At 39.0% G+C, this 14,264-nt stretch overlaps 2 protein-coding genes across 5 annotated transcripts in view; one reads left to right on the top strand and one right to left on the bottom strand.

Moving 5' to 3' along the window:
• Positions 1–12,334: 12,334 nt before the first annotated feature.
• Capza3 (capping protein (actin filament) muscle Z-line, alpha 3) lies at positions 12,335–13,430 on the bottom strand. The gene has a single exon (XM_005379041.1). It carries the CDS (start codon positions 13,263–13,265, stop codon positions 12,366–12,368), a length of 900 nt encoding a protein of 299 aa, XP_005379098.1. The 5' UTR covers positions 13,266–13,430; the 3' UTR covers positions 12,335–12,365.
• Positions 13,431–13,496: 66 nt separating this feature from the next.
• Plcz1 (phospholipase C, zeta 1) overlaps positions 13,497–14,264 on the top strand; it is a 54,578-nt gene continuing 53,810 nt past the window's right edge. For 2 of the 4 annotated variants that reach the window (XM_005379040.2, XM_013511282.1), the window contains exons 1-2: positions 13,497–13,607; positions 14,032–14,195. In XM_005379040.2, the coding sequence (XP_005379097.1) occupies positions 14,161–14,195 (35 nt within the window). In that variant the 5' untranslated portion in view covers positions 13,497–13,607; positions 14,032–14,160. The remainder of the gene's footprint in view (positions 13,608–14,031; positions 14,196–14,264) is intronic. The other 2 variants (XR_260080.1, XR_001232940.1) reach the window with 1 other exon arrangement.

Here is a 14,264-nt window from a genome sequence, read left to right as displayed (position 1 = left end):
CTCCACAATCACTAACTTGAGATAGATGTAAATTGGCTGTCTAATATTAAGTCCTATACTGTCTATTCTTTGTGCAAGAAACTCCAGGGCATCCCAAGAATATGTGTAATCTTGTGTCAAGGGTGCCAAAGCATCTCCAATACCTATTTGAAAAGTGTCAACTCATTTTCTGTTACACTGTCATTTCTCGGAAAAATATCACTAATAATTTTACAGCTAAATTCCTTCTAAGGCAGCCCTCGCTTTAAAAAGAAATGGATTCTATCTTTGTAGTTTGCTTTTCCTGGCATACTCATTGAACTATAGTAAGTAGAAATTAAAAAATGGATAGTTCAGTGACTTCTTACCGCTAATTTTCTTTGCCATCAGGAAAGTAAGCGAGGCAATAAGATTGATGTGAACAAACTTGAGAATTAAAATGCAGAAAACTGGAGAAGCAGGAAATTTCTGAGCTCTTCTGTGGAGGGCTTTTATAAAACATACATTTGTGGCAATTTTGTGGGTATCAAAGTAAAGCTGTGCTATTTTTACCTTTATGGTCAGGCTTGCATAATCCTTGGACCTGGTAAAAAATACATGAATTTTGCAATTTACCTCTTAGGACTCCACATCACATATAAGACCTGAATGCTTTTGATTTCTCCTAATTAATACATTGATACCAGAGGCAGCATTTGAAGCCAAAGTCACCTTTACCAATCACCGCTTAGGCAAAAAGAAAGAAAGACTTTCTTTTTAATTCCAGCTGGTGCTTATCTTGAGGAATTGATCCTTAGACACAATGGCATTTCTTACTATTTGAGACACACCTTTCCCCAGCTTTCAGCTTGGTCTTATGGCACACCACTCGTCATTATGTGAGATGGAGGTGATATGAGAAAGAAGGTGAAGGAAATCATATTTTCTGGCTTTAAGTTCAATACCACCTTTCAATAAGTAAAGCAAGTTTTTTTACTTTTGCTTCTTTTTCTTTTAGTTTCTTCTTCTTCTTCTTCTTCTTTAGGGGAACTACTGGCTATTGAACCTAAGGCCTTTGGATATTCTGCACCATTATTTATTTTGAGATAAGCTCTTCTGGTTGTTTATTGGTGGTTTGTTTTCTTGCTTTTTGTGTTTGAGTTATTTATTCACCCGTGTATGCTTTTTTTAAATCCCTCATAGCCCATTTCCCTTCTTCTCTCTTTAATAGCAATTACTTCTAATATATTTAATGTGCATTTTTAAAAATACCTATGATCTTGAGAATATGCATTTTTATTGTGAGCATCTTTTCAATTATTGCATTTGCTATTGTGGTAGAAATCACTGTGTGTATTGCTCTTTTCACCAGCAGATCAACGACCCGTGTTGCTCCGTGTTCATCTGGTCCATCATATCTGCTATCTGTGACACTCCTCGGTGTGCACCAGCCACACTTATCTGTTCACTCATCAGTGGTGGATTTTCAAATTGCTACTGGCTTCCTGTCACCATGAACAGCACAACTTTCTTAGTTACTTTTCTCTCACTGCTGTGACAAAATACCCGATGCCCAAAGATAGGAGAGGAAAGGTTTATTTAGCTCACAGTCTGTAGAGGTTTCAGTCCATAGTTGACTAGCTCCAAAGCAGGGAGGCTTCACAGAGGAAAAGAGTTCATGGTGGGCAGAAAGTAGCAAAGCAACAGGGGACAAGACAAGCCTCTTTCTATCCCTCATATAGTATACAGTGTATCAGGATTAGGGTGGGTGTCAATCCAATCAGTGGGCTAATTTAGTAATACCCTACCCTTCATCCTAGCATTGCACCATGAATCAATCACACACTCTAGACCCAACCACCTCTGAAAAACCATGTACAACTATAAGAGGTTTTGAGGGGACATCTAGACACAAGCCATAACAACTACAGTAAACATCTCTACAATTATGAAAATATTGGAAGGAAATAACTTGGGAGTGCAAGTGCTAGGTCACAGCACGTGCCAATGACTAAAGAGTGACAGATTTACTATTTGAGTACTTGACACATCTTCTTTAAAACAGCAACTCATTTCTCCTCCCCTATCAGCAACATGGATTTGCACACACACACACATACACACGCACTTGCATAAATATCCTTACTGTGATTTACTTGAGCCAGCTTCTAATTTTTTTAAAAAGATATAAAGCTAATGGTAGTTTTAATTTGCACTGACATTTCTTTGATAACCTCATTCTGCCCACCCTAGATAGCTGGGTTTTGTAAACTGTGCTGTGTGCAGTACCTTGCTCGTTTTTCTATTAGGATTACTGTAGTCTTCTTTTTACTTGAGCAGTTTCTTGTGTTAGTGTGTTTCTAGATTATAAGAAAAACATAAGTTCACTGCTCATAATTTCCAAATCAAGACATGGGTAAAGTTATCACCCTCAACTACAGAATATTCAAAGATCTATCTATAACTCTTTTCTTGTCTTTTTGAGGCAGGGTCTCCCTATGCAGTTCAGGCTGGTCTTGAGCTCACTTTGTAGCCCAGGCTGGTCTTGAACTTGAAATGATTCTACTGCCTCAACCTCCTGAGTGCTGCGATTACAGGCCTGAACCACCATGCCCAGCTCTCTAGAACTTTTTAAGAGCATGACAGTTAAACTGAATAATAGATTATTTCTCTTTTTTTGGTGCTATCTGTTCATAGATAATGTCATCATATGAATGGGAATGGAGCTGTTGGGACTCTTTTAGGACAAGATCCCCCCAATCAGCAGAGGGAAAAGACGAAATGAGACTGACCCCCTAATAACCCTGCCTCTGTCATAGTGTACAGTTAGATGCTCCATTGCATTGTGAGCTTAGAAATAATAGGGAAAAATCACAAAATGTGAAAGAAACAATGGGTCAGGAGTACAGCATTAATTAAAATGTCACAATTTAACAAAAAAGCAGTCAAATTCTTTGGGATTTGTTGCAGGTTCCCAAACTATACATGAAGAGACAAAGCTATTACAGTCTTCAAGTTAAAGGCCAAACTCCGAACTAGAACAAACAAAACAGTAATAGCAAAAAACAAAACACCCCATAGCAAGCCAAACAGAGTTTTGCATGCCTATAATTCCAGCATTCTGGGAGGCCAAGGCAGGGGGATCTCAAGTTTGAGCTTAGCCTGGGCAACATAGTGACTTAGCAAGACCTTGCCTAAAAATAAAAAAAAGAGAAAGGGTTGGGGATGTAGCTCCATATGAAAGCCCTATGTTCATTTCCTAGTACCACGATATCCTTCCTCCCCCCAAATTATGAAACTCTTCACACTCTTTCCGAGCTCACAATTAATCCACCAGCTGAATGCTTGAACATAACATTTTTCAGGGTAAGAATGGAATCAGACATGAGGAAACATTCAGAGAAAAAGCAAATTCTTTGCAGAAGACTGTTCTAGAATGAGGTACAAACAGAAATCCTGAAGTGGACATAAGAAATATTCACTAAGAAACACGGGGATACTGCGCAGTATTACTAAAACACATGATGGCTGTAGAATCTCCTCATTTCTTCAGCAACACACCCTCCTTTGCAGTGTACAGTCACTTTGTTTTGTCGGTTTCACTACTGATATAGCCTCCAGGTTGTCCCCTTGAGTGGGTTTCCCAGGTCTAATAAGAGTGGTGCTACATACCAATGAGTTAATGCCTTCTCTCCAGCCATGACTGCCTCTGAGCTGAGGACAGTATTTTCCAGCCATTGGGTCACAGATCACATCCCCAGGGAATGAAAAAGTAAATCTGTCCAATTAGTATATCCTCGTTGCACTATAAATTCTTCTCTAGTCATAGGAGCTTGGAGCTTGAACATGGTGTTTGCACAGCGAGGACACTTTACATATTCTAAAATAAGGATAAAAAATGACTAGGGAGATAAGAACAGTATGGTAAGAATTATATTTATGTAACAAAATTAATTCAGGAAAGCTGTTGCATTTATAAACTAGAAGAAGTTGTCCTTTTTAGGGGAGCTAAAGGGGACTAAGATATATGAAGAAAGTTCTTTGAAGATTTTCCAGATAAATCTTTTATGTACTTCCACACACTATATCTATTTATTAAATTAATAATATTTCTAAGTGAAAAAAGAGCAAATATATTTAGTGAATGACAGTTATTCAGCTCCTGAAAATAAAGCTCTGCATAATAAAAGTTAGGGATATCTTTTTTAAATGGATGGAGAAATAAGAGATAGAGAAAGGGGGAGGAGGGGGAGGCTGAGAGAATGAAAAGAAAGAATTTAAATACAATGGAAACAGCTATTGCAAATGGGAAGAGTTGGAAGGAGTAGGGAGTTATAAGTGGGATAGGGACCAAAAAAAAGAAGAATTGGAATGTACTATGTATATGTACCAATTCCCCATGGTAAATGTAACCATTGTATACTGAAAGCATGCATTAATGAAAATACATAAAAAATGAATGAAAAAATAAAATGCAGTTTCTCTAAGCTGTCAAAAATCTCTTTCAGGTCAGTATGTGTCTGATATCTTCCATTTACCCCTTCAGACTTAACTTTTTTCCCTTTACCACTCTGCTGTTGACTATGGAGGTTGATGCATGTGAACTGTACAAATTGGCTGGCTTGCCCTTTGTTTTCTGACTGGCCATTTAGGGAGGAACCCTAACAGAAGAAAGAGAAAGGAGAAAGAAGGATAAAGGAAGGAAACATTTATATTTCTTCCTGGGGGTCTTCTCAGGCTGGCAATGCCCCTCGACAGAGTTGTACCCCTTCTGAGTGCCTCAATATATCAAGTCCTCCTCCTCCTCATTTCCGGTGGCTGCTCACTGCTCTGGGACTGAAATATGAGCTGCTTTCATGTTACTTCAGTGCTCCCTATGCTCCTACTTCAATTATCTTTGTTGGTAATAATTTCATTATACACTCTTTGAATTATTCAATTTGTCATCTGTTTCCTTTAGAGACCCAGATTTATTAAATTTGGAAGACAAATCTTGTCCCTGGAATCTCCTTAAGAAACTTATGTCCATTTGGCATTAATAACACATCAAGAGTGACTTGTCAGGAAAATATAGAGATTTATGCTCTCTGTGCCAGGCACTATAAAAGACCTTTAAAATGAGAAGCTGTACCCCAAGTCAGAGGCATCTATCAATTAGAATCCTGAAAGGTGGCGAGCTGGGGAAGTTCTCTTCCTGTGGACATGTATTCATTCACTTGCCATTTATTGCTCATACAAAATATGTAAGATGGCTTGTGGAGCTGCAGGTTTACAACTGAAAAAGTGCTGTGGAGCTTACTGTGTCATTTTAGTGCTACAAAAATCCTCCCCATTTAACAGCTGGAGCAACAGAGTATTAAAGAAGTCATGTTTAACCCTGTCTAATATTACCAAGGTAGTAATTGATAGAATAAAGCCTTGAACTTGGATATTCCAACTCAACATTTTGTAGATTTCCATTCTATACGAAGAAAAGTAAGACCAACATGTATTTCTAGGAATCAAAGTAAGGTGAACAAGAACCAAGGTAGAATTAAAGATAAAATGTGTTCACATTTAGGGAATGTGGAAAACACTTCTGCTGAGGTGATCAGAATCAGAGCAGGCTTCTTGGAAAGTTGCTGGAAGTCCAGAGAAGTCAGTATAGATCCATAGAATGAATGGGACACTCAGATCATAGAGGACCTTGGAAGCTAAGCTTGGGAATTTGGAATGTGTTTCCTAGTCAGTAGATATTTTAAAGAAGTATTTCATCACAATAGTAGGTAACAGTGGGGACCCACATCATTTGGGGGTTATGGAAATTAATTTGGAAGAACTTTATAGAGTAAGAAATTAAAGCACACCAGGTACAAAATTTGATGGATGTGAATAAATAATAAAGGGACTAAGTAAGAAAAGCATTTGTAAAGATGGAGACAAAGAGCTCTATATGGCTCATTGGATTTTAGAAAATGGACAAGGAAGTTAAGAATGCTTTCAGTTTTGCTGGAGTTATGGCAAGATGGCACTTCCATGAGCAGCAAAGAAGGTTAAACTGTGGGAAGGAGGGAAGATTAGGAAAAAATAAGACATTCAGGTCTACAAAAGTTAAATGGCTTGGTCTAGCAAGGTTGGAAGTATGTAAATAAAGGTCAAATTTGATTGGAATCATGTATATCATTATCAAATATCTTGTTGAGACTGAGTGAACTAGAGTTGTGAGGATGGAAACAGTGTGGCCAAGGTAAGACACTCTCGAGCTCAACTTGAACCACAGTGTGTTCACTCAGCCCTGTCTGGCTGAGCCTGGTCAAGGCTGTGTCTTAGAATACAGCACTTCACGAAAAGTTCAGCAACAAGACCAAACAACAGCAATGCAGAAGAAACAGCAGCACAACGTTTGAAAACCAAAAGGGAAGGGAAAAGGTTCATTGCCTGTGAGAAAATAGGTTTGAAGAGCTACTCAGTATTAGGCCATGGATAATGAGTCCTAGAGTTTTTCATTTACCTTGTACCTGGAGAGGATTGTGAGAATGGGATACTTGTTTACAATCTTAGTGAATGAGAATGATATGAGAAGATGTCCAGCATAATTAATCATCAAGGAAAGGCAGATAAAAACCACAGTAAGTTATCTCTTTATACCTGTTTCCCTGGCTGTTACACATACATCAAAAGCAAAAGAAATAGCAAATGATGAAGATGTGGAAAGATCAGAACACATACACTGTGAGTCAGAATGTAGAATGGTGTAGTCACTATGGGAATTCACATGAGGGTTCCTAAAAAACAAAAATAGGACAATCATATCCATCCAGAAATGCAACTTTGTGTATCTGTAAAGGAACTGAAAGCAGAATCTCAAGAAATGGTTGCATTGCCACCATTATTGCAGCATTATTTATAATAGCCCACTTATGGAAGCTACCCAGTTTTCTATCAATTGAGGAAGATATAAAAAAAAATGTGGTATTTACATACAATAGAATATTATTCAGCCTTTAAAAAGAAGGAAAGTGTGTTATTTGAGACAACATAGATGAACCTAGAGGACATTATGCTGAGTGGAATAAACCAATCACAGGACAAATATTGCATGATTACATGATTACATTGAAGTATCTGAAATAATCAAACTTATAAAAGCAGAAAGTAGAACGAGGGTTTCTTAGGGCTGAGGAGGAGAAATTGGGAAACATTTCTTCAGTAACTACAAAGTTTCTCTTGTGCTAGATGAGTACATTATAGATGTTTGCTTTACAACATGGTACCTGTAGTTAACAATATGGTATTGTGCCTTTAACCTATGTTACCAGGATAATTAATCTCATATTAAATATTCTTACAGAAAAACCCACAGGACAGGGCACGGAATTTTTATGAGGTGGTGGGTAAACTTAGTACCATAACTGTGGTGATGTTATCATGAGTATACGCGTATGTCCAAGCTCATTAAGATATATACATTAAATACGTGTGCCTTTATAAAGATAAAAAAGAAGGGGATAGAGAACTAACATCCAGAAAAGGCCTATATTTGGATATGGGATAGAGTGCACAAGGAGATACACAAGTAATTAGAGAAGGGACAGACTAAAATGTAGGTACAATTGAAGGGATAATTTTTTTTTTTTTGCCTTTTTTCCTGTACCAGGAATTGAACTCACAACCTTGCACTTGCCAGGCAGGCGTTGTGCCACTGAGCAAAATCCCCAGCCCCAAAGGAATAAATTTTAAAAGATAAATAATAAGTTATTGTGATGTTATCTGAGGGAAGGTCATTGGAATAAACAATAATGATATTAACTTTTTTGTTGTTGTTGTTTTGGGTGCCAGGTACTGAACTCAGGACCTTGTGCTTGCCAGGCAGGTGCTTATGCAGCTGAGCTATATCCCCAGCCCTGATATTAACTTTTGAGAACAGATTTTAAATGGTCTGTTATACTAGAAGCCAGAGAGTAGGGGGATAGGCAGCATGAAGGTGTGAAGTGTAGGATCTGGAGGTGTGACAGATCTGAGCTGCAATTCTGGTCCTGTCCCTTACCAGAGATATCAATTTGACCAAATTACTTCAGAATAGTCTTAGTTTCCTAAGCTGTAAAAAAATAGTTTCCTGTTTTATGATTCTTGAAGGGATTTGATGAGGCAGGTGAAATCGCTTGATGGCATGCCTAGAATATAGCATTCTCTTAATTAAAGACATTTCTTTAAGGAAAAAATAATAAGGAAGGAGAAAAAACACTAACTATAGATGTAGTTATGGGGAGCCAAGGGGTCCTAAGTCCAGGCATGATGGTTGCTATCCAGAACAAAGGCCTCAACCAGGGCCAAATCCAGGTTTTACTAATTGGTGAAGGAGGGGGTGACTTGAGGATGTGTGACTGAGAATTGCAGGAAGTATGTGAGTGCCATGAGCTGGGCTAGGTAGGAGGCCTGAACTCACATCTGCAATGAGAAGGACATGCAGAAAGAGTAATCCGCATAACACAACTGAGACAGTATCTAATGTTTTGGGGTTGGTGCTTCAGCTCTGATGTGTAATCTTTCGAGCCCCAGGAAGTCATAGCCTCTATCTCAAGGCTTGATCCCAGCTGGCAGCGTGGAACATTGGTTCTTCATCCCTCCTCATCCTGGCTCACACAAGGAAACAATGGGGGATCTGGGGAAACACTGCCTGTCATCTTTAAAGACTGCACATCAACACCTCGGCTGGACAGGTATGCAGCCAGCTCTGTACCTATCAATGTTGGAAATAGGGTCAGGTTCAGCCAAAATGGAGACAATTGCTCCTTTTTCAAGGAGACTCACCCAGGTGGTCCTTCACATTTTGGATCATTTAAAGAGTTGAATAGGAGCTCTGTTTGTGTATTCCCACATCCACAAGATGTGTAGAAGAGAATAGTTCGGTCTCACACCGTGGGATGCAGTTTCAAACACAGAAGGATGGATGAAGCCTGCTTTGACTTCAAGGGAAGCATGAAGCTAGGGAATGTTCCAGAATAGCTGGGACTGGCATAGGGAGAGTGGAAAGATGTAATGCCTCTCCTTGACCTCTACTGAGTAGAATATGATATGGTTATTCAGTTAGCTCTTTGGAATCACCCCCAAGGAAAAGGGTAGAAAATCTTTGGTAAAGAGTAATAGAATTTAAATAAATATGTAATTATCAAAGCACTCAATTTTCTCAAAATTATTGAACACTTTTCATTTGGAGAAAAGAGCAAATTGTTCACTGGAGCAGAAGGAGGCCAGTGGAACCAACTGCCTTGGAATCCAGTTGACTATGTTAGCACTGGGAATTTGAGTGGAATTCATAGTTCTTAAGGACAGCAGGAATCGGCAGGTTATAAAATCTTAAAGCCAGCTAAATCTACCATGCTTCATTGTTATTCTTCTTCTTCCCTCCCCTGCATCTCTCCCTCCTACCCTGCTTTCATTTCCTCCCTGGTTCTTACCACCTACATTTGAGTACTTACTGTATGACAGACAGGAGTGGAACTAGGTACTCGGGAAAGAAAAAGTACTTTTCTGATGAGCTTACATTCCAGCTAGGAGAGGAACTGGGGGAAAACCACTAGAATATTTTTTAGAAATTCTCACCTTATATTATACCACACCGACTCCTCAGAATCTGAATTATTTTTTATGTCTGTGTGTGTGTACATGTATTCATAGTGTAGACCTAAGGGTATGTGTTTGTGCATCTGTGTGTTTACACAGGGAAAAGAAGTAAATGCACTGTCCTGCCTATGCCAGTCTCTGTACAAAGAAATAACTACTACATAACATTCTTGTAGCAATGTTTTTGGTAGAATGTGATACAAGTTAATGAAAAATTTGCTTTGTTTTGTACTGTTTTAAGCTTTGCTCATTGCTGATTTAGGAAAAATTTTATATTTAATATTATAAGGATCTCTGTGGTAAGCCAAACACTCTCTTAATGCTACTGAAGGGACTACAAATTTGGTGAAAATCTTTTTGGGAAGCAGTTTGCAAATGTGTAGTAAGTGCATTAATATGTTCATGTCTTGTCCATATGCAACTTGGAGGAACTTATTTTAAGGGAAATAATCCACAATGTGGGCAAAGATATGTTCATCACAGCATAATTTCACAACAAAATGCTAAAAATTTAAATTATAGATGAAGAGAGAAATGACTGTCTTGTTGTGCTGCATCTGCAGTATATCTAACATATAAATAATTAAATTTTTGCACTCAAAGAGTTTTGTACAGATGAAAGCCTATGTGGTCCATGCACGGTGAATCCGAAGAATAAGTCCCAATGGCTTTTAAGAGAGATAGTTTGCAGGAAATTATTTAAATTACGTAAACAGAAAGCAAAGACATGCTATTTTAAGATTAGGACACAATTTCCTGAAATGTTACCTGATATCCTTTGTATCAGGGTCTTCTCAGACACTCGTTAAACATGTAGATATCCTAGGCTAGAGGTAGTGTTCAGTGGCAGTGGTAGTTCTTGACTAACCTGCAAGAAGTGCATAGTTTGATCCCCAGCAAAAGAATAGAAAAGAAAGGAAATGAGAAGAGAAGGAAAGAAAAGAGAAAGGAAAAGAAATGAAACAACAACAACAGCAACAACAACAAAAGCCTAATCTAAGTCAGAATCTGAGCATGGGCCCCAGTCATTTGTCCTTTAGAAAATACACCCCACATAGTCTCTTGAGGTTCTCTAAGAACCTCTGGTGGAAGAAAAGAAAAATTCTTGTGAAGCATTTGTCTGCTCCAGTGTTTATTAAGCAGAGTTAAAGCAGTTCAAAGTCTTTGTAAGTACAAAGTACTTTGTTTTCTAGATAAATCAGAATTGGAGGATGGGGACTACCCACTGATCTTTCATAATCTCCTTAAAGAGATTTATATTTGTGATTTACTGAAGGAGCCGACACCGTAGGTAACAGTGCTGGGAAGAGTGGTAGGGTGACACTATAGATAATTGTCAGTTTGAAAACAGAAGCCAATCAGTCGTGCTTTTGAGGTATTCTTTAGAAGAGATGCTAACCACTGTACTGCAGAGGTCACTATTCTCAATGGCTGGCCTCCATGGAGAGCTATGATACCCTGAGCGTGTGCACTAAAGACATTCACCATCACTCTATGCTGTGGTTGAGTGTTGGCGCTTAACACCAAGGGGGTGCTGGTATCAGAGGCCATAGCTTTATGAATGGACTTAGTGCCTTGTAGGAGAGACCCAGGTAAACTGCCTTGGCCTTCTCACTATGGGAGGCCACAGTAAGAAACATCATCTTTAAGGAAACAGGCCCTTTGAATGACACTGAGTTTGCTGGCAATGTGTTTATGGATTTCCAGCCTCCAGAACTGTGAGCAATAAATTTCTGTTGTTGATAAGCTGACCAGTTTGTAGTATGTTGCTATAACAGCCCTAACAACATAAGACACTAAGCTGCCTGGATGATGAGTTGGACAACCAAAATTTTTAGGTTCTTCTTATGTAAATTGGAGACAATACAGCACTGGAACCAGAGTAACGACTAAAAGTTATATACAAAACGTTTAGCACAGACATGTTATGAAGAAAATACTTAGAAGTGTTTGTAGTAATGACTCCAAGGGCTTGACTATACAAGGTAGGAAGTTAGAATTTTCTGTTTTCAAACTGACAATTGACCTGGAAGACAATGTTAGTTATCAGATAAGCCCATGATTTACAGTAACCCCTAATTCTTGGTATGGGTGGGTGGTTGGGGAAGCTGGAGGTATATGTAGTGGAACTGAGTATGCTAATAGTCCTTCATTTGAGTAAGATTTTTGATATCAATTTGTTTCAAGGGCCATCTAAACCCCAAATCATTTATTGAAATCTTTCAGAATTGGTCTAGGCCAGACATGGTGGTGCACACCTATAATTTCAGCACTTGACAGGCTGAGGTAGAAGGATTGCTGCCAATTCAAGGCCAGCCTGGGCTACAAAGTGAGTTCAAGGCCAGCCTGAACTGCATAGTGAAATCCTGTCTCAAAAAGACAAAACAAACAAACAAATTCCCCAAATTGGTCTAGGACTGAATTAAATTATGTGAAATTCCACTTGCACTGTGATGTTATTTGCATAATTTCCTAGTTCCAAAGTGTGTTCTTACACACACACACACAGATACATGATTGTGATCCTGGCCATGTACATAATATTTTTGGAGTATTGCATATTGCAAAACTATTTTAGTTAACTAATCAATTTCTCTGCCTCTATGACTATCAACTCTATGACATATAGACTTACTCTACCCTTTTATGCCATAATTAGTACGCACTGAGTAAAGTTAACTTCTTGTACTTCACTCAAATAGGACTAGTAATAAATATCTCTAGGGCCTGCTCAATCTTAGGAAAAGAACCACTCGCCAGAAACACAACCACGTCAGGTGAAGACAATTGCCAGGAGAAATCCTTTATATTATCCAGTTACACAACACACTTCTGGAGTAAATGACGTATCCTAACTTAGGGTACATCACCAGATTTAAGTCAGAGAGAATCCTCTGCCAGTCAATAAGCGTACGAGTCACTGGAAGATCCCTTCTTAGAATTTTTTTCAAGACTTCATTGGATAACTCCTGCAATTCTTCAAAGACAGCAGTTTGAAATTTATTCTCTTGTTCTTCCACGAGCCTTGCAAAACTTAGAGCCAGCTGAGCTTGGTTAACGATTTCTAAGCTTTCTTTCACATCCTTGGAGATTTCAATATGAAGGTTGACACACCGGAAGAAGTGAGCTTGCACAAAAATTCTTCCTGTTACGAGGGTTAGAAATGGATTCACTTGGAAAATCCATTTAGATTTCCAAAGACCGTTCCAGCATCCTCCTGTTTCATAGCTGTGATCCTCGATGCACGCTATCAAGAAGTCCTTATTCTTGATAGTTTTTCTCAGCACATTGCAGTTTCCAGCTGGGAAGTGATCATTCACATATAGTTTTAAGGCACATAGGACAACAGCTCTCAGGTATTCTGTCTCATTCCGAATAATACCATGACTCTTGATGTCTTTCAACTGATTTTGAAGTAGATCAAATCTGAAAGAAAGCTTGCTTTGATGGTCAAAAAATCGGTAGTCACCCATTACATTGTGGTGAGACAGGAGTACTGGATTCCCATCGATGCAGAGAGGGACACAATATTTTTGGCAGTGCTGGTGGCCTGCGCACTCACCTTGATGGTGCATAAGTTTTTCATCACGGATAAGCAGACAGAGATCATCAAAGGCATTGACAAATTCCCCTGGCGGAGCCTGTATTAACAGTCTGCGAATGACGATTTCTTTCTCCTTCCGACTCAGGATGCTAAGTGCCATGTTTGGTTGCTGCAGAAGCAGAGCTTCTGAAGTGGAGAGTCTTCAAAAGCTGAGATAACATTCCATGAGAGACACTTTCCATCAAGGTGTTAATCGTTCAAGTTTAAGATTGCTATGTCTAACCATGAAAACAGGTGGCCTGGCCAGCTCTGAGTCTCCTGGTGAAGTCACAAAGAAAGCTTCTGTATGAAGTGTGGAACCTTTGATGATATCACAATGAGTGTTCAGACCCAAAGAAAAAAATGACAGTCACCTAACAGCGTGGTGCCCAGCCAACCAGTGAGATACCAATGTTGAAGAGTGTTAAGAACATAGACTACCGAACAGGCTTCTTCAAAAGTGGTGTGTCTCTGCTTGTGTTATGTGTTGTTTGGGATCCAGAGAAGTAGCTCAGCATTTCTACTGAGTGTTTGAGAACATGTTACTCTTCCAGCAATCACATGGCATTGATTTGTACTCAGGCCCTTAGGATAGCTGCCCGACCAGATGGAAGCATATTGTGATGAAAGGTTTGAGGTGTTTCAACAAAACAGTAAAAATAAAACAAGGGACAATGGCAGTTCATGAAAAAGTACCAGACAGCAAAAGATACTGCATTTATAAACCTAGTGGTTTTGAAAAGGAACAGAATATAAACAAGAAGCTGAAAGTTTTAGGCAGGGTCATGCTGGGCCCTTGTCTTCCTTGACGTTTTTGTGAAATTTAAATGTGAGTTAGTTTCAAAGAACCAAGGCAACAAAGTATGTGTTCTCTGTTCTTTCCACAGAAAATGTGGTGGTGCAGCTGATGAGTATCAAGAAATTCCTTTTCCACAAGAAGAGGCAGAACTACTTATATTTGGAACTTGTGGCAGCGCTTATCCAGGAGAGACTTCTAAGAGAGGAGAAGCGGCGAAATGGCACCAATGAGTCATGAGAAGAGTGAAACGAGATATCCATTTGGAAGGGTTTTTCTATTCCCTTCCCTTCCCTTCCCTTCCCTTCCCTTCCCTTCCCTTCC

Source organism: Chinchilla lanigera, unplaced genomic scaffold (genome assembly GCF_000276665.1).
Source record: "Chinchilla lanigera isolate Chin_1 unplaced genomic scaffold, ChiLan1.0 scaffold00012, whole genome shotgun sequence".
Taxonomy (NCBI): Eukaryota; Metazoa; Chordata; class Mammalia; order Rodentia; family Chinchillidae; genus Chinchilla; species Chinchilla lanigera.
The sequence above is the reverse complement of the archived record's forward strand: the minus strand, read 5'-3'. Positions and strand labels throughout refer to the sequence as shown.